Source organism: Borostomias antarcticus (genome assembly GCF_949987555.1).
Source record: "Borostomias antarcticus genome assembly, chromosome: 16".
Classification (NCBI taxonomy): Eukaryota; Metazoa; Chordata; class Actinopteri; order Stomiiformes; family Stomiidae; genus Borostomias; species Borostomias antarcticus.
In genome coordinates this window covers 19,142,677-19,167,805 of record NC_140249.1, presented here as the reverse complement: position 1 = coordinate 19,167,805, position 25,129 = coordinate 19,142,677, and the positions used below count along the sequence as shown (strand labels likewise).

The 25,129-nt window shown below is 50.5% G+C and overlaps 1 protein-coding gene across 1 annotated transcript in view; it reads left to right on the top strand.

Moving 5' to 3' along the window:
- Positions 1-25,129, top strand: part of met (MET proto-oncogene, receptor tyrosine kinase) — a 54,490-nt gene that overhangs the window by 12,707 nt on the left and 16,654 nt on the right. Inside the window, 9 exon segments of the mRNA XM_084450938.1 lie at positions 7,483-7,674; positions 11,911-12,045; positions 12,591-12,767; positions 14,306-14,475; positions 15,178-15,286; positions 15,480-15,616; positions 15,914-16,078; positions 16,933-17,032; positions 23,786-24,010. Of these exon segments, the coding sequence (XP_084307064.1) occupies positions 7,483-7,674; positions 11,911-12,045; positions 12,591-12,767; positions 14,306-14,475; positions 15,178-15,286; positions 15,480-15,616; positions 15,914-16,078; positions 16,933-17,032; positions 23,786-24,010 (1,410 nt within the window).

The following is a 25,129-nucleotide window of genomic DNA, read 5'->3' as shown; positions in this document are numbered from 1 at the left end:
ACAGTGAATGCCAGTGACTGTTTCAGAGACGCATATGAAAGTCTGCTTGATGAAGTATATTTCTGAAGCCATTGTTTTCCTTCCGTACAGCCACGGTCCAGATTGCCAAGCGGCGTTTCTTCTCATGCTCGCTGCCCTCTAGCTCGTTGCATCTTATTTGTTTTGTTTCCGCGTGCCTGGCTCTGATCTCTGCGCTGGTAAAGCAGAAGTATGAACACGCTCTCCTATGCCAACGATCTTATCAACCCACTCGGAATAAAGCTGAGAAAGTTGTGAAAGAAATTGTCCTACTCCTTGCTTTGGAAGAGAGAGGAAGAGGCCCATGTTCAGGCCCAGTCTTGACCCTTTAATGATAAGCCACACTTCCAGGCCACATTGCTCCTGTAATATGCAGGCCCTAGCCCTGTTTACAACCAAGGGTTATCTGGCTGCTCTTAGGTACCTGCTGCAGGGCTCTAGCTCCCGACTTCTGTGTTTCACTACATAGAAGAAGCTCTTTGTGGTTCACTCTGCGGGAAATATGTCTTTCCAGCCCTTGTACCCTTGGATCCCCAGAGAAATGAGAAACAGAGGAAGACACTTAGAACTATAAACACGGCATGATCTGAATGGTAGCGTGATGGCCCGAAGGAACGGCTTTTCACTCACCGTGAAATCATCACTAAGAAAGTTCTGCCAAGTGTTTGCACTGGCGGATGGAATTGATTATACCAGACTTTTGCGAACCAGGAATTCTAACAGGGTTTGGCAAAATGGCTTTGAAACATGTCGCTTTAGATATTTTTAAAGGCTTTACGGTGCTTTGCCATCGAGCATATCCTCAAGTCCAATCAAACTCTTGCTGTTTTCTGTTAAAAAATGGTATTATGTTTGACGCTTTGACTCAGGCTGTTGCAGTGGTGCGTGGTGGAGCCCCCTGATGTCTGTTGTAATCGATATGAGAAGTCAGTGCTAATGCTAATAACGCTGTGCTGGTAAGTGATGGCGCTAACTCCCAGCAGCAATCCCCACACTAAATTATCCTCCATTTGCGCTCTTCTGTTCCTTTAATTGAATGAGCATGTTGGGCTGGCAGGTGCCACAGTAAATATGTTTGATAGGTGGACTGTCAGAGGTGGAAGAAGGATCTCACTCACGAGGCACGTTCGTGCTCGGGAGGAATGTCGGCCCACTCGTTGCCATTAATGACTAATGACAGCAGATCAAGAAAAAACAAAACCGCTCATCCACATAGCTCGTAATGCTGTTTGTTATTCAACTTCCTGAGAAGCAGGGTTGGTCAGCACACTTTTGGTTAATGTCCAATGACTAACACCCTACCTGGAGGCTATGCTTTCCGCTGCCTCAAGTAACAGGTTTATCTTAGTGTATCATACATATACAGGTATGCTTCCTATATCAACTGATCTTGATTGCCTGAACTAATCGCTGTCTCTTAAGCATGTATTCCTACATGTAGGTTTTTGCATGGAAAAAATCTTGCTGTATGTCCATGTGTAAACTGTGCAATGCGATCAAAGTCCATGACTCTGATGTGATCAGAGATCTCAAGTCACATTTAGGGAAAATGCCTGAAAGATTTCCTTACTAGGAAGAACACCAATGATAGTTTTGGCCTGAAACTCACTGGACTCTGCATCTGGACTTGCTTTTCCATATTCCGAAACTCATAAATCCCACAACTCCCCCAAAATACAAAATCATTATGATGATATATACGAGAAAAAGTCACTGCATCAGACTGCAAGGACAAATCATTCCTAACTACGTTCTTGAAGGTGATATTTTATTCTCCGTGATGGGCCAGGAAGGCAAGGGGGTGCCGGCTCATCATTCACTCTGCCAGTTCTGCTGGACTGAATGTGATTCAGCGTGGCTCTGGGCCCAGGGGGCTGGAAGCAGCATTGTTCCCCCCAGCCAGAGAGCCAGGAGAGCCACAAAGGCCCCCGCGATGACAGATCATCTGACTGTTCAAATGAAGCACACAGTCCAGTAGTGCTCGATGAGGGGAGAGGAAATGACGGGAAGGACGGGGCAATGTTTGAGAGGGGGGCTGGGGGGGCGGGGGGGGGGGCTTAGAAGGAGGGGGGCAAGAGAAAAAAAAGGAGAGGAGGGGCTATCAGGAAAGAGGAAGGGGGAGACAGGGAGAGATGAGGGAAGGAGGGAGGGGGAGGGAGTGAGGGAAGGATGGAGGGGGAGGGAGTAAGGGAAGGAGGGAGGGGGAGGGAGAGAGGGAGGGGGAGGGAGAAAAACAGACCTAAGAGTGGGCCTCTCGACAACAGGTGCTTCACGGCCCTGTACTTTTCTTTCTCGCTGAACCGAGACACTGGAAACGAGTGTCTGTGAGAAACAGAGAAACAGAGGTTAAGATTGTTCTAGCACCTCCCCCCCCAAACACTCCCCCGGCTCCACCGTGAGGCTGTTTAGGCGTGAGGGCCATTCCCCTACTGTGTCCGTGCCACCCTGGGCCCTGAACCCCAACCCTGGCCGCCTGGCACGCGCGGGGCCCACGCAGCTACGCAGGGAACGACCGGACCTCACCCAGCCTTATTGTCAGCTTCTCTGGTTCCCTAAGCAGTCCTCAGGCAGCCCATGAGACACACAAACACACACGCTCTCTCTCTCTCTCTCTCTCTCTCTCTCTCTCTCTCTCTCTCTCTCTCTCCCACTCGCTCTCTCTCTCTCTCTCTCTCTCTCTCTCTCTCTCTCGCTCACACACACAAACACACATACACACACACCAGAGCACCTAGTGGTTACAACTACCAGAGTCAGGTTGCAAAGGAACGTGCCCCCCCCCCCAGACCAGGTGGAGCTGTGCACTGTGTACCCCCCCCACCCCCCCTTACCCCCAACAACATATGCACACACATGTACAGTCTACTTCATACATACATGCATGCACATAAACCCCCCACACCAACACACACGTACACGTACTGTCCCAAGCTCACTCCAAATTCCAACATATCTCACTGTAAAATGTAAATATGCACACACCCCTTCTAAAATCTCTCTCACATACACACACACACGCACGCACACACAGTTGTGCAGACAGTCAGAGGTCAAAGGTTTATTATTCAAGTGAGAGGGCAGCTGACCGTGCTCCCCCACTCCAGAGGTCAGCAATAACACAAGCTCACTGTGTGTGTGTGTGTGTGTGTGTGTGTCTGCGTGTGTGCATGCAAGCATGCATGTCTGCTTGCACTTGTGCGCCTACCACCTCTGAGCAGCAGTCAGTGTGTTTTTGTACATACGTTTATGTCTGTTTATGTGTGTGAGTGTGTGTGTGTGCCTGCTGTCCCCTCTCTAGTAACACCACCCTCAGTTTACAGTGGAGGTATTAGTGTGCCTGCTTTAGCGGAGCCTGGGGGTCAGAGTGAGAGTATGAAAGGGACATTAGGCCACGCGGATCCCCTTACACACCCCTCTTGACTCTGCCGGGGAACGCCAAAGGGCAGGGGGGGGGGGGGGTTCCACAACACCGGAGCGCCGCACCGTAACCCTATCGCCACGCCGTTGTGTCACAGACAATGGCGGCTGGTTAAGTGTGGGGCAAAAGGTGTACAGTGTCCCACATACACCCCACGGCTCCTGTTCTCCTGCAGAAAAACACATTCATAAAATGTCAGCAAGGATGTCAAACATCTGAAACGTCTGGAACAACCATGAATCTTCATCTGGAATACTTTGAATGCTCATAAACTTTGAATTAAAATGAAGAGAGGCATAAGGTCCTTTATAGGCAATCTTTCGCCTTGAGGAAAACCTTGTTGCCGTAGCACTGAGGCGGCCTCCAAGACGAGGCCTAGCTGACTTTGTGCCAAGGAAAAGCCTTGGGATAATAGTGACTGGACTTTGAAAAGAGCTTGTCAAAACAGCCTTCCGCTGTCCAATCTCGCTCCCTTGATCCTTCTCAATACCTTGGCGGAGACAGAGGAATGCCCCGAGCCCGTTCTCTCTCGCTCGCCCTCCTGCCGATCACCCTTTTACAAACACTCCGCTGAACGCTGTTTGTTTGCTGTAAAAATAATCATCTCCCCGGATCTATTTTTTGAAGCGTGTGTCGTAATCTCGGCCCCGTCCTGGTATTGGTGACGTCTCTGTCTCTGGGTTTAGTAAGATGGGGCCAGCGCTCGGGGTCGATTCCCATGTTTCTGATTTGCGCTTGGCGTGAGGCTCCTGGACATGCGTTGAGATGGGAGTTGGCCTGCGTTTCAGAGCAACAGCGAGACCGCGCACGCATACGCACCGCGGACACATCAAAGGTCCGTCCATCACATCCAGTAAACGCACGAGGTGCCCCCCACCCCCCACCCCTCCGCTCCCTCGCTCCCCCAGTCATCCCTACAGTGCTTGCACTGTCCGTGTGGGTCCCTCGTCCAGCTCTGAATCAGCGTCAGACGTCAGACCCTCGTCTCGCGCTCCGGCTCACATTAGTGTCGACGTACGAGCTCCTAGAGTCAGCCGGGTCCACAGTCTGACCACTCAACTGGACTGACTCTCTGTAGTACAGCTGTTGAGCTGGAGCCACCTTCTACCTTCCAATAAAAGGGTTATATACTATACAACCATTTGAAACAATAGAACCATTACAATAGAAGGATAGAACCCTTTTCAAGTTTGTATGATGCTTGTAACCCTAACTGGTCATCTGGAACCTTAAATGTCCCCTATTACGCTTTTTAACAAGTTCATAGGTCTCTGGGGTCCCCAAAACATGTCTTTGAATAATAATTGAATTTCTTTTTTGCTGAAAATACCACTCAGAGTAAACATTCTAGCAGGCCTCTACCCTCTGTTTCAGTCCTGTTGTGGACGGGCTGTTTCTGTGTCAGTATTGATGCAAACGAGCTGCCCCCTCCCCCCCCCCACCCCCACCCGTCTGTCCGTACCTCCAGAAGTTCAAAGAATGCAAATGTGGCACAATGTTTCTGAATGGCTAGTTAACTTCCTTCTTCTTCTTTTTTTTAAACAACTTGTTGAATCACGTTTTCAGAATTTGGCTGCCCACAAAAAATCGACTGTCTTCTTATTTCAAGAGTTTTGTTTGTTAGTAGGCCCATCAGAGACCCAAACGTACGTGCACAAGCACTGAAAAAGTGAACGTTTTCCATCATAGGTTTCCTTTAAACCCAAAACACAGCCATGTTCTAGAAGTAGCACCGCGACAGCCTGGAAAATCGATTGAAATCAAGCGCAGCTGACGCTTCATGTCAAACAGCAGTCTCATTCCATGTGCTTTACCTGGTTCAAAGCAGCAGCCTTCAAAACGTATTCACTGTTGCAGAACTGTCATGTGACATGACTTTCACGGACCTGAAAGGGGTTCTATCTGAAATCGTTTCTTTTTTAGAGTGATGATTTTCCGCTTGGCTTTCCACAGCCAGGTTCGTCTCTGCCTCTTATCTCGCTATCTTCTGTCGCAAGCCTTGGAGCTAGCTAACCATGTTTAGTGGCTGCCAGGTACAGTATCTCAGCTTTGAAGTGTTTTGTTTGTCTATTAGCCAAGACTCCCTTTGCTCTTTGAGCTGGGCTTCTCTCCTCTCCTCTGTGATGGCAGCAGAAAAGCTACTCGCCTGATTCATGGCTCCCTCATTGTTCTCCTCGGCTTCAAAGCCTGGCTTCTGAGATTGGCCTCAAACATGATGCAGGGGTTTCTCCCCGACCGACCACAAGTCAGTCACTCACTCTGTCATCGTTCTTACATATGGCACGGACAGAAAGAGTCAATACAGGTGTGCTTTGACGGTCGGAACACACACACTCTCGCTAGTTCTCTCTGGACTCTGGTTCTCTGGCTCACAGCAGAAGGACCAGGCTGCTGTTTTTGTTTACCTAACAAAGTGAGGTCACGGGAATATTGCGTAAAGGTTCCAGGTGGAAAGCAGCGCTGAAAAGGTCCAACGCCAGTGTTGCACATTTGGCGACCTCACAGGAAAACCTCAGTTTCTTTAGCTTGGCACTCAACCAATCGCTTTTTATGTGTTTCACCCGACAGCTTTTTCAGTCAACATCATCATCACCGCACACACTCATTTCCTCGTTCCCTTTAAAACCCTTACCCCACTACTAAAGGTCGCCCGGCCACTGAGGCTGAGAAAACAGCCGCCTGGCCGAGAACTGAGGTCAAGGACCTCGCCACGAGAGCCCCGACCTCCTCCTGGGGTCATCAATAATTAATGTAACCTGAGGCCTGCACACAGGGCCATGACTAAACGATCTGCCCTGCTACACGGGGAACAGGGCTGGGAACAGAGGAAGAGGAGAGGGGTACTGATTCAAAGGGACTCAACCCTCTAACGCCGCGCTGGACAGAGTCTACTACTGTTTGACCGTACGCTCCAGAGGGCCCAGACACAACATGGCCCCGTTCCTAAACCACAGAGGAGGAGAGAGGGAGACCAGGGAGGGAGAGGAGGAGATGAAGAGAGAGAATATGAGGGAGGAGAGAGAGCTGAGGGAGAGAGCCGGAGAGAGAAAGGGAATATTAGGAAAGAGAGGAGTGAGAGAGAGAGAGAGCTGGAGAGAGAAAGAGATGGAGGGAGGGAGGGAGGGAGAGAGAGAGAGTAGTACACAGTCCAAGTACAGAGAGAAGTGTATAGTTGGCTTGTGAGGAACCTAGAAAGGTGGAGTCTGAAAGAAAGAGGGAATAAGCGAGAGAAAAGGGAGAGTGTTCAGGGCTACTCTGACTCTGACAACAGCGAGGGTATAGAACGCCATGCCAGCCAGCCGCACCAGCAGGCATTCCTCCGTGTTTCCCATGAATTCCTGCCATGCGTGAGCTCAATTCTCACACACACACACGCACACACACACACACACACACACACACACACACACACACACACGCACACACACACACGCAGTGTGTGCATCCACCAGGATGAGTCGCTGGGCCACAACTGGTCTCTCTATTACGAGCAGGACCTGATGAAAGAGCAGATCAAGGAGGCTTAGAGAGCCTGGCTCTCCCCCTCTCTCTCCTTCTCTCCTCTCCCCCTCCATCTCTTCTCCTCCTCCCCTCTCCTCCCCTTCTCCTGTCGCCCCTTCACCCCCTGTCCCAAGCCCACATCTGGAAAAGTGTGTGTGCGTGTGTGCTAAACCAAAGAGTGGTAGGAGCTAGACAAGTGTTATGCCCCACAGGGCTGCAGCTATGAGAGTTGGGACTGTGAAGTGATTAATGGAGGCACTTTAATTCGGATATGAAAGAGTCGAGTAGGAAGAAAACGCTTGTAGAAAAGTTAATTACTTCTCAGCATCTAGGGACTCTAATACAATTTGACCCCACGCTTATGTTACCTACATGAAAGAATGATATGAAAATGCTTGTTGACAAGTAAATGCCTCCGCGTTGAAGGCTTAGCGATCTCCATTGCTGTAGGGGGTGTTTCATGTATTGTTGAATGCGCTAGTTTTGTATGATTTTGCGTGATGTTACAGTATGTTATCCCCCACCCCCCCCCCCCCACCCCCCAGAGCTCGCCGGAGGCCCCACTCGGCTGTGGTAAATATGAGGAGGGCTACCGTCTGGAGGTGTCCAGCACCATGACCCGTCTGGACTACTTCCGAGGCGAGTTCACCAACGTCCTGATCACCTCCATCGCCGTGGCGCCTGTCCAGAACGACACCGTCGCCAGCCTGGGCACCGCCGACGGACGCCTCATCCAGGTACTGTCGGGGTCAAGGGACCAGGGGTCAAAGGTCGGGGGTCAGACTGGGGTCAAGCTGAAACGGGAAGGGGGAACTTGTAGACGGGTTTGTATGGAATGTATATAGACGGGGGCGCTGCTCCAAACGTGGTCCCGGTGATTTCCTTCTGGCACTAAACATTATGTTGAGTCCATTCAAATGTGGTCACTTACATTACGTTGAGTCCATTCAAATGTGGTCACTCAAAGAGGAAAAAAACATGTTCAACTACTGGAGCCACTGGAGCTCTTATTTGAATAACAAAAAACTCTTCAGCGTACAAAGAAGCACAACATGCATGATTCTCCATACTGGTACAGTAGCCAGCACAGTTTCCCTTTCTCATTGTGCATGTAAATGGGCAGGATGTGGGTCTACGTGACCAGCGAAACTTCCATTCTGGGGACCCAACAAGGAGCTGGCCACAGGTGCTGCTGCCAGGGGCGCGTTGGGAAACGCCAGCGCAGCGAGGGGGGGCCTTCCTGTTTGCACAAGCTCCGACCTTCGACCCCCGCGCAGCCAGCCTCGGCAAACCTGGCATTCCGCTGAACCATCTGAGCAAACACGGACGGTTTTTGCTCGTCGTTGGAACGGCCGATGACGGCCTCCACTTTCCCCTCCTGTTTGGGCCTTTGAACGTTGAAACCTGGGTTCCAGCATTTGCCTCCGCCATAGAGACGGGCCTAACTCAACCACACGGGCTGAAGTCAGGTGGAACACTGTTAAGAGCTTTTGAGTGTCGCTCTCCCATTCGCCTGTGAACGAGAGGAGCGCTGACTGGAAACTCTGGGAGTTTGTGTTTTATAAACACAATGAGAAAACGGCGTGAAAAGTGGCCGAAGACGCAGAGAAGGGGCGACAGCTGCGCGGAAGCAGGGGGTTACGGGCCGAACGACGCGTTAATGGTGAACGGCGGGCCTCGATGACACGTTCTCTCGCACGGCATTCTCCTCGCCAAGCGCCCGCAGCTGTTGGCATGTTTTTTTTTTCCCCCCTCTCTCTTTTTGTGGTTGGTTGAATTTCTAACTTCATTGTTTCAGGGACCGGGGGTCTGGGAAGGGGAGAGTATGAGACCAGCTGTCCAGGGATAGGGGTGTGGGGGGCCTCACTGGGGAGTGACGGAGAGAGATAGAGAGAGAGAGAGAGAGAGAGAGAAAGAGAGAGAGAGAGAAAGAGAGAGAGAATCGTGCAAGTGAAAGCAGCGAGCAAAAAGAGGTGGGGCAACAAGTGGAGAGTGAATTTGAGAGTGAGAGACAGAGAAACGTCTGAGAGGGAAGGAGGGAGAGGAGGAGGAAGAAAAGTTGAGGAAAGAACCGGACTGAGAGGAGGGGGGAGGATGAGAGAGAAAGATCGAGGCCAAGAAAGAAGGTGTTGGGGCAGGGAGGTTGGGAAACGACGGCTAGCTTATTAGAATCTTGGAAAAGGACCCTGTCAACTGCTCATTGCATTTTGTTCCCAGAGAAAAATGTAGCACTAAGAGAGAGGGAGAATGATTGAGAGAAGGAGAGAAAGAAAGAGAGCTGTGTCCCACTGGTCTCCACTCAGGGCTCAGGAAGTCTCCCTGTGGTTCAGTGTCACCGTGGGACTAACACAGTAGTGTGTTTATAGGCCCAACTTCCCCCTGGCTAATACAATAAGCTGTAATTCACACCACTATTACCTCCAGGGAGAGACCGGTTGTATGGGTTTGTCTCCAACATAAAGGAGACATTATTCCAACTGTTAACCGAGTAAACTGTGACTTTTCCTGAGTAAAAGTTGAGTAGAACAGGAAAAGACGGACAGAGACACGCAGAGTTCACTGCCTGCTCAGTCAAATCTTCTCAAATACATCTTGAACCTTATTTCAACGTGATTTCAACATTGCTCCAAACCTCATTTCAACATTTTTTCAATATCAGACACAACCTTGTTTCAGTGTTATTTTATCATCGGTCAAAGCCTTTTTGAAACTTTTCTTATATCGTAAATGAACATAATTTAGACACTGCTCTTGTAGATTGTTCTGCTAAGGCTGCATTTATTATGTGAAAGAGATTGCCTGGAGGTGTCTGATTACTGTCACATAGCCTGGAGTCAACCCCCACAAGACATGGGCAGAGGGGCGGAGCCAGCACATTCGCCTGCCTTTCAAATCCAACTGCATTTGAACATGATTTCATCGGGAGCATAATCAGGACTAAATTTAGGTAATACACAAAGCCGTTTGTGTAATAAAAACCTCAGTGAAGTGAGAGTTAACGTGGAAGAAAGTTCAATATGTTACCAACAGCTCGCTAGAGTGCAGGACTCGTTAGCAATACTTGAAAAGTGGAAATCTGCGGTCAGTGACCAATCGGAGGCCAAATCAGCCTCTTCGCACAGTTTACTATCGGCGTGGGCCAATCAGCATCCGGTTGAAAATCCGATCGGATTCCCATTGGTGTCTACGAATATCATAGCTTGTTCCCAGAAGTTCTCCCCATAGCGAATAACCATCACAGGGTTGCAGGTTGTCCTCCCCGACTTACGTACACAATACCGGTATACAGAACCCCACATTCAAAGCTACGGAACAGTGGTAACAACGCATTCTCAAACACAAGCTACAGTCATGCACACTCACACACACCTCTCACACACTTGGCTTCCAGACAGTCAATGAAGCGAGAGGAGGGTGTATGTGTGTGTGTGTGAGTGCGTGCGTGTGCATTGAGGGGGTGGGGTAAGGGAGAGAGTGAAGGTAGAAGGGATGATGTAACCAGAGCACTCTCCTGTAGCCAGGGACAAAACCACACTCCATTAGAAGTATTGTTATGTTTTCTTCACAACCAGAACCCAGGGCAGTAATTGCATTGTAACCACCACAGATGATAAATGGTACTCCAGGTGTGCGCTGTGTGTGTGTGTGTGTGTGTGTGTGTGTGTGTGTGTGTGTGTGTGTGTGTGTGTGTGTGTGTGCGTGCGTGTGTGTGTGCGTGCGTGTGTGTGTATGTATATGCGCATTGTAGGCTACATGTGTTCACAGTGCCAGTGCACAGTATCTATGTGTATGAGTATACAGTATGTCCTGTGTGTGTGTGTGTGTGTGTGTGTGTGTGTGTGTGTGTGTGTGTGTGAAGGATGAGACGTCTTGAAACACCTCCCGACATGTCGAGGTACACTCTCCCCTCTCACTCCGCCGCCGGCGCCCTCTGCCTTTGTCCCGTTCCCCGTAGCTGCCTCCACAGTCGTTAGCTACCAACGCCAATCTGTCATCTCGCCCTCAGAACCGGAGCATTAGTTATTACCCTGCCCTACTGTAGAAGGAGCAGCCTGTTTCAATGCCCGTCCAAAAAAGAAACTCATAAAATCAGCACCTCTTTTTCACCTGGGCGTAGTATAAGGCATCATTGTATTACCCTCCTACGTTTGTCACAAAACGGGATTTAGTGACATGGTTTTGAAACCCCTGCGGCTTGTTTTTTTGTGTATACCGAGCGTCTGTTTTCTTTTCTTGTCTCTTCTGCTGCAGTTTACTTTAGTCTAGCCTGATCGTGACTGCTCTGTTGCAACCTTGCAGACATGGATTTGCACATATTGAAAGTCCCGGGAGCTGGCTTTGTCTGTAGTGGCATGGTGGTCTACCCTCGCCCAGTGACACGGTGGCCCCAGGCTCAGTCTCTAGCCCTCAGTTGTTTTTTTTCTTCAATTATATGAAACCAGTAATTAGCATGATGAAGTCCAAAAAAATCTCCCACACCAAACGAGGTTTAGACTCTTCCTCGGGCTGCTCTCTTCACTGGGGCTCCACACGCTAACCGGTTTCAATGTCTTCAGCTGTGGCCTGGCTGACTCAACGGAACCCGATGGAAACGTTCCAGAATTGCAAAGTTCGAACGCTTCGCCGCTCCAGGAAGGGATTTTCTTTTTTGGACTGCAGGTCCACAACCTCGACCTTTCACCTGCTGTAAACAAAACATTACAACACGAAATACAAAGAACAAGACGTACCCTGCCAAGCCAAGCCAAGCCAAGACAACAGCACATGCTGGGAACTTTCTACCAACCCTTGTACAGAGTTTTACCCCAAAACATCAAGAAAAACAATAGCTGACACACAATGAGGCCAAACACGCCACCATACCAATTGACTTTATCATGTATTAATAACCTAGATATTCAGGGCATGTCCAGTAGGGGAGAGGTGATTTTGCCGATTAAAGGGTCATTGTTCCGTTTCGGCGCTGTCTCCAGGTGGTGGTCAGCCGTGCCAAGGAGCCCACGCCGCACGTCAACGTCCAGGTGGACACGCGGCCCGTGGCGCCCGGCATGGCGGTCCTGAACCCCACCAGACTAGACGGCTCGTTGCTGTTGGCGACGGGAAACAAGGTACAGTAAAGATATCAATGGTTCAGCAGAGAGGGGTCACGCACACGCACACACACATACACGCACGTACGCACACACGCACACGCACACACACACATACACGTACGCACACACACACACGCACGCACACACACACGCACACATACGCACACACATACGCACACACAAACACACAGTATATTGTATTCTTCCCATTAGTGTGGCCATTAATAACCCCCTCCACAACCATTGGCACCAGAACACAGTGCTCACCGTGAATGAGAGCCAGCAGATTGTTTGAAACAATGTGCTGAAAACGTGACGTCAGCGTTCTACAGCAGCCATGCCAGAAGTTCAGGTTCCTCATGCCCACTGTTTTACAATGTGCTCTTTGAATTAACATACGTCTCAAGGTTATAAAGAAGCCTGTCTTCCTCTGATCTGGTGGATGTGGATTACAGTACATCTGCTTGCAATAAACCCTCAGAATGATAATTCACTTCCTCTTCCACACCGCCGTACCTGTCTAAGTCTGTGTTCCGATTCGCTGTTCCCTCCCACCCCAGCTCACCCAGGTCCCTCTGATTGGCCCGGGCTGTGAGCAGCTGTGGCGGTGTAACTCGTGCCTGCTGGCGCCGGCGTTCATGGGCTGCGGCTGGTGTGCCGGACGCTGCAGCAGGGCCTCCCAGTGTCCCTCCGCCTCCAACTGGACCCAGCACTCCTGCCCACCCGCCATCACCTCGGTAACTAGGACAACACACACACACACATTCCCAGATGGGAATAATGGCGATGATGACGACGATGATGAGGATGATGATAGGGGGCGGCTGTAGCTCAGGAGGTAGAGCGGGTCGTCCGATGATCGTAGGGTCGTCGGTGGTTCGAATCGAATGTTGAAGGCTGAATCCCATTTCTAATTTTTACCCCTACCCCTTGCCCCTTCCCATTACCCCTTGGAACAGAGTGCAAAGGGCTAGTTCTCCTATGAAATGGGACACCCCTTCAAGACCGATCATCATCAGTAGGTCTGGTGTTGCCAACTTGGCGACTTTGTTGCTATATCTGGCGACTTTCCAGACGTCCTTGGCGATTTAATTAGTCAAAAGCGACTAGCGACAAATCTAGCGAGTTTTTCTGGTCATTTGGGGAATGATTGCGTTGAGAAAGCTCTGGAAAAGCACCTAACACATCCCCTTCAGCGGTTCACATTACAACCCAGCTCAGGAGAGCGAGGGCTGCTGTCTCCTCCTCTTCCTCACCACTCACACAGCCAGTCTGACTAGATAGCAGCCCCACAGCAAATATGGAAATAGTTCGTAGGCCACTGCATATCTGTAAAAAAGCTAATGTTATAGTTATATGGCAACAAAAAAAATGTAAATACGTAAACAATTAGTTTGTAAACTACCTTGCCAGCCTTTTCTATTCATTTGGCCTGTTTCAGATTTGCATATTATACTAATTAGTTGAGTAATGATTGATGTGGACGACCTGATCTGATCTGACTACGTCATCTAGCTACTTCTAGATACTTTTTGGGAGAGCCAACAGCTACTTCCCAGAGGAAGGTGACGTGCCGTCCCGTGGTGACGAAGGTGATGATCATGATGTTGTTGATGATGATGATGAACGTGGTGACGAAGGTGATAATCATGATGTTGGTGATGATGATGATGATAAGCATCATCTAACAGGACAGCTCACCACAGTCACCCATCCCCAATAAAAAAACTTTTATAATCCATAAATTCTGACAGTTTACAGGTACATAAACTGCATTCTTGATACCGTATGTAGGAGAATAAGTAACATTCACTCCATTGCGGTAGTGGGTGTGGAGGGGTGAACTGGGAGTGGCATTTCCTTTCACAATCCCATTCCTATTCAATGTAACCCTCTCCCAGACAGAGCCCAGCGGTGGGGCTTCATTCAGCCTGGTGCCCTCGGTGTTTACGTTCTCGGTCAACCCCACGCTGTGAATGGTTTCCACACACACAAAGCAAACCACCAACTGGCTGCCACCCTATCAATAGGAGAGAATAAAGACCAGTAGAATAATAGATATAAGAAGAATAGATATAGAAGAAGCTCCTGCTGGCAACCTCTATGTGACGTATCGTGTCACAGCAGGGGTCCGGCCTGCTCTTAGGGCATGTTTATAGGAGAGCCTTTGTGCGGGCGTCTGTATTGTTGCCTGAAAGTTGTGGAGAGGTTCACTGAAGGTTGTCTAAAGGTTGTTTTGTTTGAAGGTTGTCTGAAGGTCGTTTTTTTTTTTTAGATCTCGCCAGCCAGTGGCCCCGTGAGCGGGAACACCAAGGTGACGGTGTGCGGCAGGAACTTCGGCTTCAGCAAGACGGAGACGGACCTCCGACGCTTCGACCCCCTGCTGGTCAGCGTGGAGGTGGCCGGCGTCCCCTGCAGGCTGCTCAAACGCTGCAACAGCAATAGGTAAGGGAGCGATGTGTGTGTGTGTGTGTGTGTGTGTGTGTGTGTGTGTGTGTGTGTGTGTGTGTGTGTGTGTGTGTGTGTGTGTGTGTGTGTGTGTGCAGAACCAAGCTAGAGTGATGGCGGGAGGTTGAAGAAGAGATTGTGGATGGTAGGATACTGGGTTATAGGGACATACCACTACAGATTGTAAGGGGAATCAAACGGAAACCCCCCAACCCCCCCCCACCCCCCCACAAACACTGGATAAGCACTCCCAGAGCCTGCTGCATTCCCTAATCACATTCTACGCATGACTTCCTCAATTACTAAATTGCTGGGAGAAATGGCCGTCTAGTGAATTTCACTCTTCCGAATCCAATCCGGCAGGCCAGATATCAGCGTTGAGCTCAGTAGGCCTCGTGCCTGAACGTCCTCCCCCATCACAGTCAGGTCATTGTTTACAAGAATTGTAAGATTCCCCCCCGTGTACGATAAGTGTATTTGCTTTTCTGCAGAGTAGTATGGGGTCATCATCCAATTACACTAACTGCTTGCTTACTCCAGTAGAGCATAATACACAGTCTGTCTGTTGTTGTTTTTTACTCTTGTTTTGTGAACTGTGTGTTGACATGTTGACGTGTGTGTGTGTGTGTGTGTGTGTGTGCGTGTGTGTGTGTGTGTGTGTGTGTGTGTGTGTGTGTGCGTGTGTGTGTGTGTGTGTAGGCTGGTGTGTTCCCCAGAGTTTCCTGCTGGCCAGTCTCTGCCTAGCGCTGATGAGGTGAAGGTCACAAGTGGAAAAGATGTGGCCCGGCAGCCAGGCTTCTCCTTCGTGGTGAGGCCCCCCCGTCTCCCGTAGCAAACTGCGGACATGTAGCGAACCCGGGCCCAGATACATTAGTCATATCCTGCCCGATCCTCGATGTGTGTTTGATTTAGCTCACTGGTGCAGCCAAACCACTGATCCAGGCCTGAGAATGTAATGCTGTAATGCTTATTGTGTTTTCCTCCTTCTTTCTGGCTCACAGAAGCCCGTGATCAAAGGAATCTTCCCGGAATTCGGGCCCAGGTCGGGGGGCACGCTGCTCAGCGTCACGGGGGCTTTCTTAGACAGCGGCACAGACAGACAGCTGACCCTGGGCAGCGCCACCTGTGAGATTCAGAGGTGAGGGTCATTTGAAACACTGTGTGTATCAGGTGTATCAGCTCATAGTGTGTGTGCGTGTGTGTGTGTGTGTGTGTGTGTGTGTGTGTGTGTGTGTGTGTGTGTGTGTGTATGTGTGTGTGTGTTTGTAAGTGTATTGACGTGCTCTTTGTCCGTCTTGGTCTTTGTGTGTGTGTGTGTGTGTGTATGTGTACGTGTGTGTTTGTGTGTGCGTGTGTGTGTGTGCGTGCGTGTGTGTGTGTGTGAATGTACATTATCTGTACGTAACTGTGTGTGTTTGGTGTGTTTTTCCCTCAGTGTATCGGGGGCCCTGCTGACGTGCCGGAGCCCCCCTCAGACGGAGCCCAGCCAGCAGGCGGTGAGGCTGACCCTGGACGGGGTGAGGCTGGAGGCCCCCGAGCTCTACAGATACAACAACGACCCCCTGATCTCCAGCCTCCAGCCCACACGCTCCTTCATCAGGTGGGCCTCTACCAGCCATCCAGCACACACACACTCACACACATACACACATATGAACAAACACACACACACACATATGAGCACACACGCACACACACAGAACACACATACACACACACACACATATGAACAAACACACACACATACTGTACAGTATGAACAAACACACAAACACACACACATATGAGCACACACACAGAACACACATACACACACACACACACACACACACACATATGAACAAACACACACACATATGAACTCACACACACACATATGAACACACACACGCGCACACACAGAACACACATACACACACACGGACGTGACATTTTTCGCCTAATCACCAGCGTTGAGTTGAACACTTCGTCTCGCAGATAGAGTTAGAGAGGAGGAAGCATAGAAATAACAGACCAGCGGTAGAGAGGAGGGGTAAAGAATGTGATGAGTGAGAGAAAAAGAGAAAGAGATAAAGAGAGAGGGAGTACAGAGTTGAATATACATACATACGGACGCAGGTATCTGGACGACAACGACGGAGCTAAGGGAGTTTGCAGAAAGCAGAGCGCGAGGCAGAGCGCCAGAGAGCCAGAGCAGGTTTCTGGCCCCGTTCTCTCACAGGAGGACGAGGAGTAAGTGAGGGAGGACTCCGAAGATTAGTGGGCGGACAGGGAAACATTCAACGCTATTATCGCTTTACAATGGAAGGAAGCGCGTGGGAGGTGACAAGCGCCGGCGCTAACAGCGCTAACGGCTAATGCTAACGGCTAGGTTCCTCCCATAGGGATACCACTGTATTTCATCCCGAAGCTATCGCTAACCCCCCGCCTGGGCTTTTTTACAACCCTCTTTAGCGGAGGCAGCACCGTGTCGGCCCACGGCCTGTACCTCCAGTCGGCGCGCCAGCCCCGGATGAACCTCACCGCAGCCAAGGACGGCAAGGTCTTCCAAGTGGTGAGTCCGTGGAGGAGAACCAGAGATCTGCCTGTGCAAAAATACCGAAATACCTCGAGGCCCCCGTCACGAGTGTGCTATCGTCATTAAGGCGCCTGGGAAGCAGGTGAAAGAAGGATCACAATAGTGGAGAGGGAAAGTTCCAGACGATCATGAAAGAGGAGGAAATGGAAAAATCCTGCTCCGAGTCATCACCTCCCTGAGTCACACGGTAGCAGAGCCGTGCTCTCATACCTGGCTTAGCTTCACTAAACGCAGAAGCAATAATGACGATTTCAACAGTTGCTTTTCATTGTTTTTCATTGTTCATCTGACTCCAATAGCGGAAAAAACAACGACTCTTGGCTCAATTTACCGAGATTGTTTTCGTTGTTAAAGTGTTGAACCTCAGGGCTATCATTCTTCGCTAACGTTCAACAATAATCCTTACTTACCATGCCACACAACACTACTAACCATATTTTAAAACATAGCCTGATGATAGTAGCTCACGTTTCACCACACTTGTTTCACACTCGCCTGAAGAAAAAACATCATAACAGAACAGAAGTGAAGATATAGCTTATTGCTTGAGGGTGGGGTTGGTGGCTGGCCCACAATGTGACACGTTTTCCCGTTCGTCAACAAATGGTGATTTCCACAGTGGCCCCTATGTGGGGTATGGCTTGTTTGTAAGGGGGGTGAGAAGACAGGCAGTGCTTTGTAAAGATGTTATCTTGTATTGTAAAGCACACTCTGGCAGGTCTAGTCATGAACCCCTGAGGACACGGACACACACACACACACACGCACACACACACGCACACACACACACACACACACACAAACTATCTCAAATCTCAAACAGCAAAACAAACAAAACCTCCACCTTCCTCCTAGACCATTGTTCCTCTATCATCTGTAACTCCTACAACACACACACACACACACTCACTTGTACACACACACACACACACACACACACCATCTCACCTTTCAGTTTCCCTTTCACTGAGCCCCCCGCGAGTGAGTGACCTGTGATCAGGTCAGAGGTTCATAGGGCCCCGGGGAGGTATCAGGTCGTTACTGAGAGAACAGAGGGGAGAGGGAGGGGCAGAACAGAGAGGAGAGGGAGGGGGCAGAACAGAGGAGAGAGGGAGGGGGCAGAACAGAGAGGAGAGGGAGGGGGCAGAACAGAGGAGAGAGGGAGGGGCAGAACAGAGAGGAGAGGGAGTGGGCAGAACAGAGAGGAGAGGGATGGGGCAGAACAGAGGGGAGAGGGATGGGGCAGAACAGAGGGGAGAGGGATGGGGCAGAACAGAGAGGAGAGGGATGGGGCAGAACAGAGGAGAGAGGGAGGGGGCAGAACAGAGAGGAGAGGGAGGGGCAGAACAGAGGAGAGAGGGAGGGGGCAGAACAGAGGAGAGAGGGAGGGGCAGAACAGAGGAGAGAGGGAGGGGCAGAACAGAGGAGAGAGGGAGGGGGCAGAACAGAGGAGAGAGGGATGGGGCAGAACAGAGGGGAGAGGGATGGGGCAGAACAGAGGGGAGAGGGATGGGGCAGAACAGAGGAGAGAGGGAGGGGGCAGAACAGAGGATAGAGGGAGGGAGCAGAACAGAGGAGAGAGGGAGGGGCAGAACAGAGGAGAGAGGGATGGGGCAGAACAGAGAGGAGAGGGAGGGGGCAGAACAGAGGAGAGAGGGAGGGGGCAGAACAGAGGAGAGAGGGAGGGGGCAGAACAGAGAGGAGAGGGATGGGGCAGAACAGAGGGGAGAGGGAGGGGGCAGAACAGAGGAGAGAGGGAGGGGGCAGAACAGAGAGGAGAGGGAGGGGCAGAACAGAGGAGAGAGGGAGGGGGCAGAACAGAGGAGAGAGGGAGGGGCAGAACAGAGGGGAGAGGGATGGGGCAGAACAGAGAGGAGAGGAAGGGGCAGAACAGAGGAGAGAGGGAGGGGCAGAACAGAGGAGAGAGGGATGGGGCAGAACAGAGGAGAGAGGGAGGGGGCAGAACAGAGGAGAGAGGGATGGGGCAGAACAGAGGAGAGAGGGAGGGGCAGAACAGAGGGGAGAGGGAGGGGCAGAACAGAGGAGAGAGGGATGGGGCAGAACAGAGAGGAGAGGGAGGGGCAGAACAGAGGAGAGAGGGAGGGGGCAGGACAGAGGGGAGAGGGATGGGGCAGTTTGGGGGAGGAGAGAAGGATGGGGCAGGCTGGAGGTCAGCGCAGCAGGTGTCTGTCAGGTCAGGCAGGCTTGGGTCGGTATCATGTCAACTCTAGATATTACTGTTGTTTTCAGGTCATGACTAATGTACAGTATGGCGCTCTATAGATGGTGAATTGATTGATTTCTTCAATACATTTTTTTCATCAAAGTACAACGGCCATTTCAGGATCAGTTCTGAGATCTGAGAGAGTGAGGAGCGGCCTGTAACACAGAGTATCAGTACTAATGATTTACAGTGGGATAAGACTCCGGTCTACAGCTGCTGCCTATTACATTCCTTACAGTAACCAGGATGAGTTAGGGCCTTCGCTGGGAACGGACAGTATGAGTGTCTTATTGTCTTAACCCTGGGCATGGGGGGGGGGGGGTGGCTCTGTGCTGAAGTTACCCCCGCTGTCTCCGAAGCGGACGCCCCTGAATTTCCGAATGCCAGCGCGGTAACGTGAGAGGGACCTGTCATCCTGGGTTTGGTCCGCGGCGGCGGAGGAAGAAAAACCGGTCGGCGATCGCGGTTACGTCTCCCGTGGGACGCCGCGCCGCAGAGCGCCTCGGGGACGCGGGGGGATCAGGGCTCGCTGGTTGAAGCGAGCGTCTGTTGTCTGCATCCACACACATATACACACACGCGCGTACGTGCTTACATACAACACACACACACACACACTCAGAAGAGGAGCTGGTCTAAGATAAGATAAGATAGGACTTAATTGATCCCCCCGGGGGGGGGGGAACGAGGCGTTTCAGCATTGAAAAAAATCCAGAAAGCTCCTGAGCCCGTCCTCCTCGGGACAAACAAAACAACCCTTGTGTATAACAACAAGGAGGTTTCAGGGACATCTACTGCAGCCAGAGAAAAGGGGTGGAAATAACACCCTCTCAGAGTCGCTATCTGCCTCTCAGATCTCAAGCTAAATCTGGGGCTTAAGCAATCTCAGCTTTCCCACAAAACATGAAAGGCCATTTTATTTTGTCCCGTATTTTATGACCCATAGGGAGAAACTGGCACTGTCCGAAAGCCGAAGAGGGACAGAAAAAAAGGCCACAAATCAAAGTGTGAATTTTCCCATTACTACGCCCCCCCCCCCCCCCACGCCCACATCCAGGCAGCCCAGGGGGCGGGGACACGGATGCCAGCGTTTGTAGGGCGAGACGGGGAATAGCAGTTGGAGAAGTTTAACTGGCTAGCGGTTCCTCTACAGCCAGACACCTGTTGTGGAGATTCACAGACTAGGTGGTTCTGTGTCAACCTCTTCATCCCCTTCTCCTAGATCCTATAGGAAGCAGGCCTGCCTTTCCCATCTGACCCCCCAGCTAGGGCTGTCAAGACCTCAGGGGGTCAAGTGTGAGGCCTTCCTTCCGCTGCCCCCCCCACCCCCATGCTGTGCAGGTCACGGAGAGGCCTTGTAGCTTTCTTCTCTGCTAGCCGTGCATACTAGCTAACCTGGTAGCTAGCCGTGCATACTAGCTAACCTGAGGGTCAGCATGTTCAACATGTTCCTGCAGAAGCGTTAGCTAGCCTTGCCGGCCGACCCCTTAGCACTCAGAGCTAGCGGCTAATGACCCAGCTCTTTTCCAGCCTCTACCCAGACGTGACCAGTTATTTGATAGCCGAGCCATTTCGCATGTGCACTCTGTGACTCACATTAGTGGGTGTATTTCCTCAGTAGCGATCCCACCTGCCCCAGCGTTTTACTGTGCTAGCCGTCCCGGGAGTAACAACCTCCATTGGGGGGCTGTGGTTAGCATTTCCACCAGAACGATGCAGGGTTGCGGGTTCAATCATTCACACAGCGTTTTAGATACTGAATCGAGCAAGTAATTATATTAGCAGCTGCTCTTAACCCACAGCCATTCAGATACTCTGCTCTCCTACAGTTAACAAGAAAGAGGAGGCGGTTTATTAAACAATGAATCTCAGCCCTGTAGGGACTGGGGTTTCCACTAATTCACAGGATATTTTTCTAGCCTCCCCCGGGGCCGTTTCACCCTCCGAACACGTTTATTTGCTCCCTGTCGAGAAGCACACTCGCCAGACTCATTTGTGCTCGCTTGCTTTTGTTCGATCCCCCTGACTCCCAAGCAGATTTAATTTGAGTGAATTAGGCCTGTGGGTGTGTGTGCGTGTGTGTGTGCGTGTGTGTGTGTGTCCACGCCATCTGGGTTATTGCTCAACAGGGAGCAGGTTTGAAGGTTCAGGGGAACTGCCAACAGGATGTTTCAGCAACACTTAACCAGACCTTGCTATTTCAACTGTGGTTGTTACTGCGGTTAGCAATGAGCCTCTTGGGAATTGGAGTTCAATCACTCGGTTGGACCCAGTATATGGGCACTAGTTTGTGAATGTTATTTTTGCTGTCTTAAACATTTCCAAGGCTTATTTATGGCCAGCAGCATAGCCAGAGACATGTGCAGAGTAAATCCAAAACATCAAATTGGCCTGCCATTTTATTACGCGTCGATAAATAACGATAAATGTTTATAATCCAGAAAGAGTGCGAGCAGAGGTATGTTTTCTGTGGCCATTTGGTACTCATGTCCATGTGGGATATCTACTCAAGGACATGTTTGCTTTCATGGTCCACAAGATAAACTACATCAATGGGCTCAAACCACACGGCAAATATTGACACTCCACTGGGCTGTCTGCGCGGAGCTCTGCTGGTTCTGTTGGAACCATGCTGACAGGAGTCCATGTGCTTCTCAGAATCTGCTGCGGTTGCACTTCTTGAAGTTTTTTTTATTTTTATATATATATATATATTTTTACCCACAAGGCACTGCTCCCCAGAAGGAGAGGCCACATTTCTGGGGGACTGAGGAACTCACAGGGATCGCGGGGACAGAGGATCTCACCCGTAACGCTATACTAACATCAATACTATATTTCCTCAACCCATATTCACCTCCAGGCCATCATCTCTCTGCTTGTGGCTGTCGCTGCAGTGCTGCTGAACCTATTCCCTGAGGCTGGATCGGTAGTAGGAATGGCAGCCGTAAGCAGAATTACTAACCAGCCCATCTCCGCTTTTGTCGCGTGAGAGGTGATGGAGCGCCGTGATGTGGCGTGGCGCGGAGTAGAGAGGAGGAGGAGGAGGAGGGAGGAGGAGGAGTAGGGAGGAGTCTGGAGGGAGATGGTTAGCAGGGAGACAGAGTCGTCGTTGGCGTCTTCGCTCCAGCGCCTCCCCATCATCACATTAGCTCTTCATCTGCTGATAGCTCCCGTTCATTCTCCCAGACCCCATCCTCTCTGTCTCTGTCTGTTTATCATTTATACCTCGGGGAGGACAGAAATAAATGGACTGTTCCAGAACATATTCCATACAGGGTTATCTGGGAGCTCTGCCATACTGTTCGTTATTTCAAAAGAAAAGAAAGATTATCTGTTCAAATAAAAAATGTTAAAAAAATAACATTCAGCTGTTTATAACATATTCTGGTGCGTTCTCAAGGGAGTATGCAGTTCTATGAATTATTATGAGTGAAAACAGGGTTTTTGGGGGAGCGTTGTGCCTGATCCTCCCCATAAAACACACCCTTAGTCGGACGATGTTCCCTCATGCCAAGGCTTGCCGCGGCGTTGTTACTCGCTCGCAGGAAAGAGAGATGGGTTACGAGTGCTGTTCACTCCATAGGCACATCTCTGCACTCGACTATGATTCACTCACCCATATCTTCACGGTGCCTATGAAAATATGCCATAGCGTTGCAGTATTGAAAAGAATGCTGCCTTTAAGGTCTCCTGGAGGCGCTACACGTATAAAGACATAATGATGATGTTGCGATGTTGAAAATAGCATATCTGAAGCATGAGTCAAGGACTTGGCCCAAAGTCACGTTCTCTGAATGGAGCGTGTCAAACGAGATCTATTCTCTGACAGTAACTTGTCAACAGGGCTTTCATCGCGCCCACCAAATCCTCTGCCCCATTTTGATCGCACCGCATGTAAACAAAGCATACATCAGATTTGCTTAGCGTTGATCCACTTTAGAATCCCTTGCCAATGTTAAGGAAAGAAACACGCTTTCTCTCCATAGCACCTAAGTCTTGAGTGATTTTAGGGGCTTTTCTGTATTGTGTCACTCCACTGGGGGGTCTAACCCAAGAGAGGATAGGAATTACAGAAGGTATTCTTCTTTGGGTACAAGGTGGGGTACATTTCTGTTTTTGCCCCCGGGGCTGAAACACTTAAATGCCACAGCGGCAATAAATATGGAGAAGTAAATGGATAGTATGCACAATTAGAAAGCATGTAATCGGCCCTGAATCAAAGCATCTGCCAAGTGCAGATTACTACCCGTGCTTGTTGTAAGAAGGGTGAAATGCTGGAGGGATTTTTAGAGGCTGTTGTTCTTACCTGTGTGTGTGTGTGTGTGTGTGTGCGTGTGTGTGTGTGTGTGTGTGCGTGTGTGTGTGTGTGTGTGTGTGCGTGTGTGCGTGCGTGTGCGTGCGTGCGTGCGCGTGTGTGTGCGTGCGTGCGTGCGCGTGTGTGTGCGTGCGTGCGCGTGTGTGTGTGTGCGTGTGTGTGTGCGTGTGTGTGTGTGTGTGTGCAGATCCAGATCTGCACCCAGGAGGAGGACGGCCAGGCCATCTTCTGCACCACCCCGTCCCTGAAGGACCTGCGGCTGCAGCTGCCTGTGGTCACCAAGGTGGCCTTCCTACTGGACGGCTTCTCCACGCCGCAGTTCGACCTCATCTACGTGGAGGACCCGCGCTTCGAAGACTTCCAGAAGCCCACCGTCAGCTCCAAAGGCAACAAGATCATTCTGGAGATCAAGGTGAGATCAAGGTTAGATGTTGAGTACAGTATGTCCACTTCTAAGTTCTTATTTTTTATCTAATTTCCATTCATCTCCGGAATTGGCAAGGTTTAATCTATCTTCATACAGCCTTACTGCATACAGTAGGCAACAGATACTGTATTTGACCCCCCAGCCCTCCCAGTAAATAATGGTTTAATCTGCATATTTGACCCCCCCCCCCCAGTCCTGTAACTACTGGCACCTTGCTCTCCTTCTCTCCTCCCCCTCTCTCTCTCTCTCTCTCTGACTCACCCCAGCCGAGGGAAGGAAACAATACTGAAACAAAACAGGAAGAGGGGTCCATTTCCCATCGTTCACTTCTCCTCCGCATATTCACCCCCTACACTTGTCCCCTGCTCGCTCTCCTCCACTGATTCTCTCCATCACGGCATTGTTCCCGCTCCCGAGGTCAAAGCCCTTGGCATATTCATGTAACCTTTCGGCCAAGCGGCCGCGCTTCCCTCTGGGTTAAAAAGGACTGTTTTTTTTTCCAAAAACAATGAAAAAAATGAGGGGGTTTTTTTGGTCGTTTTTTTTTTTTACGTGGCCCGATGGCTAGTGGCAGCTGCGCGGAACGAGTCGCACGGGACCCTGGGTCGTTTTTTTTCCCAGGCATGACCTTGGCCCCCACGCTAATGCCCCCACCCCGCACCCCTCCCACACTCAGATACACATACGCACACACACACACACCAAACCGCACCACACCAGCAACCCCCCTCGGTCCCAGATAAGACGCCATTACCCAGGAGACCCTGCCTGTTCGTCAAGCCATTCTAGCAGCCTCCAGATATTTGGCTTGGCTCGGCGTGGAGCGCACGGTCTTAACGCTCTACGGAGTAACAAGCATCCCAGTCCAGATTATCACCAGACAAGCAGTTTATTTAGATGGATCATTATTGTAATCAGCTCTTTTAATGACTATTCTCCACTGGGATGTGTGCGATGTCACGTACGATACGGATACTTAAGATATCCAAATACAGAGATAATAGGACCACAGAGATGACAGGACTGATACAACGTGCAGTATGGTGTGTTTATTTGTGTGTGAATAGCCTATGGTGGTGTGTGTGTCTCTCAGTATGGGCATGT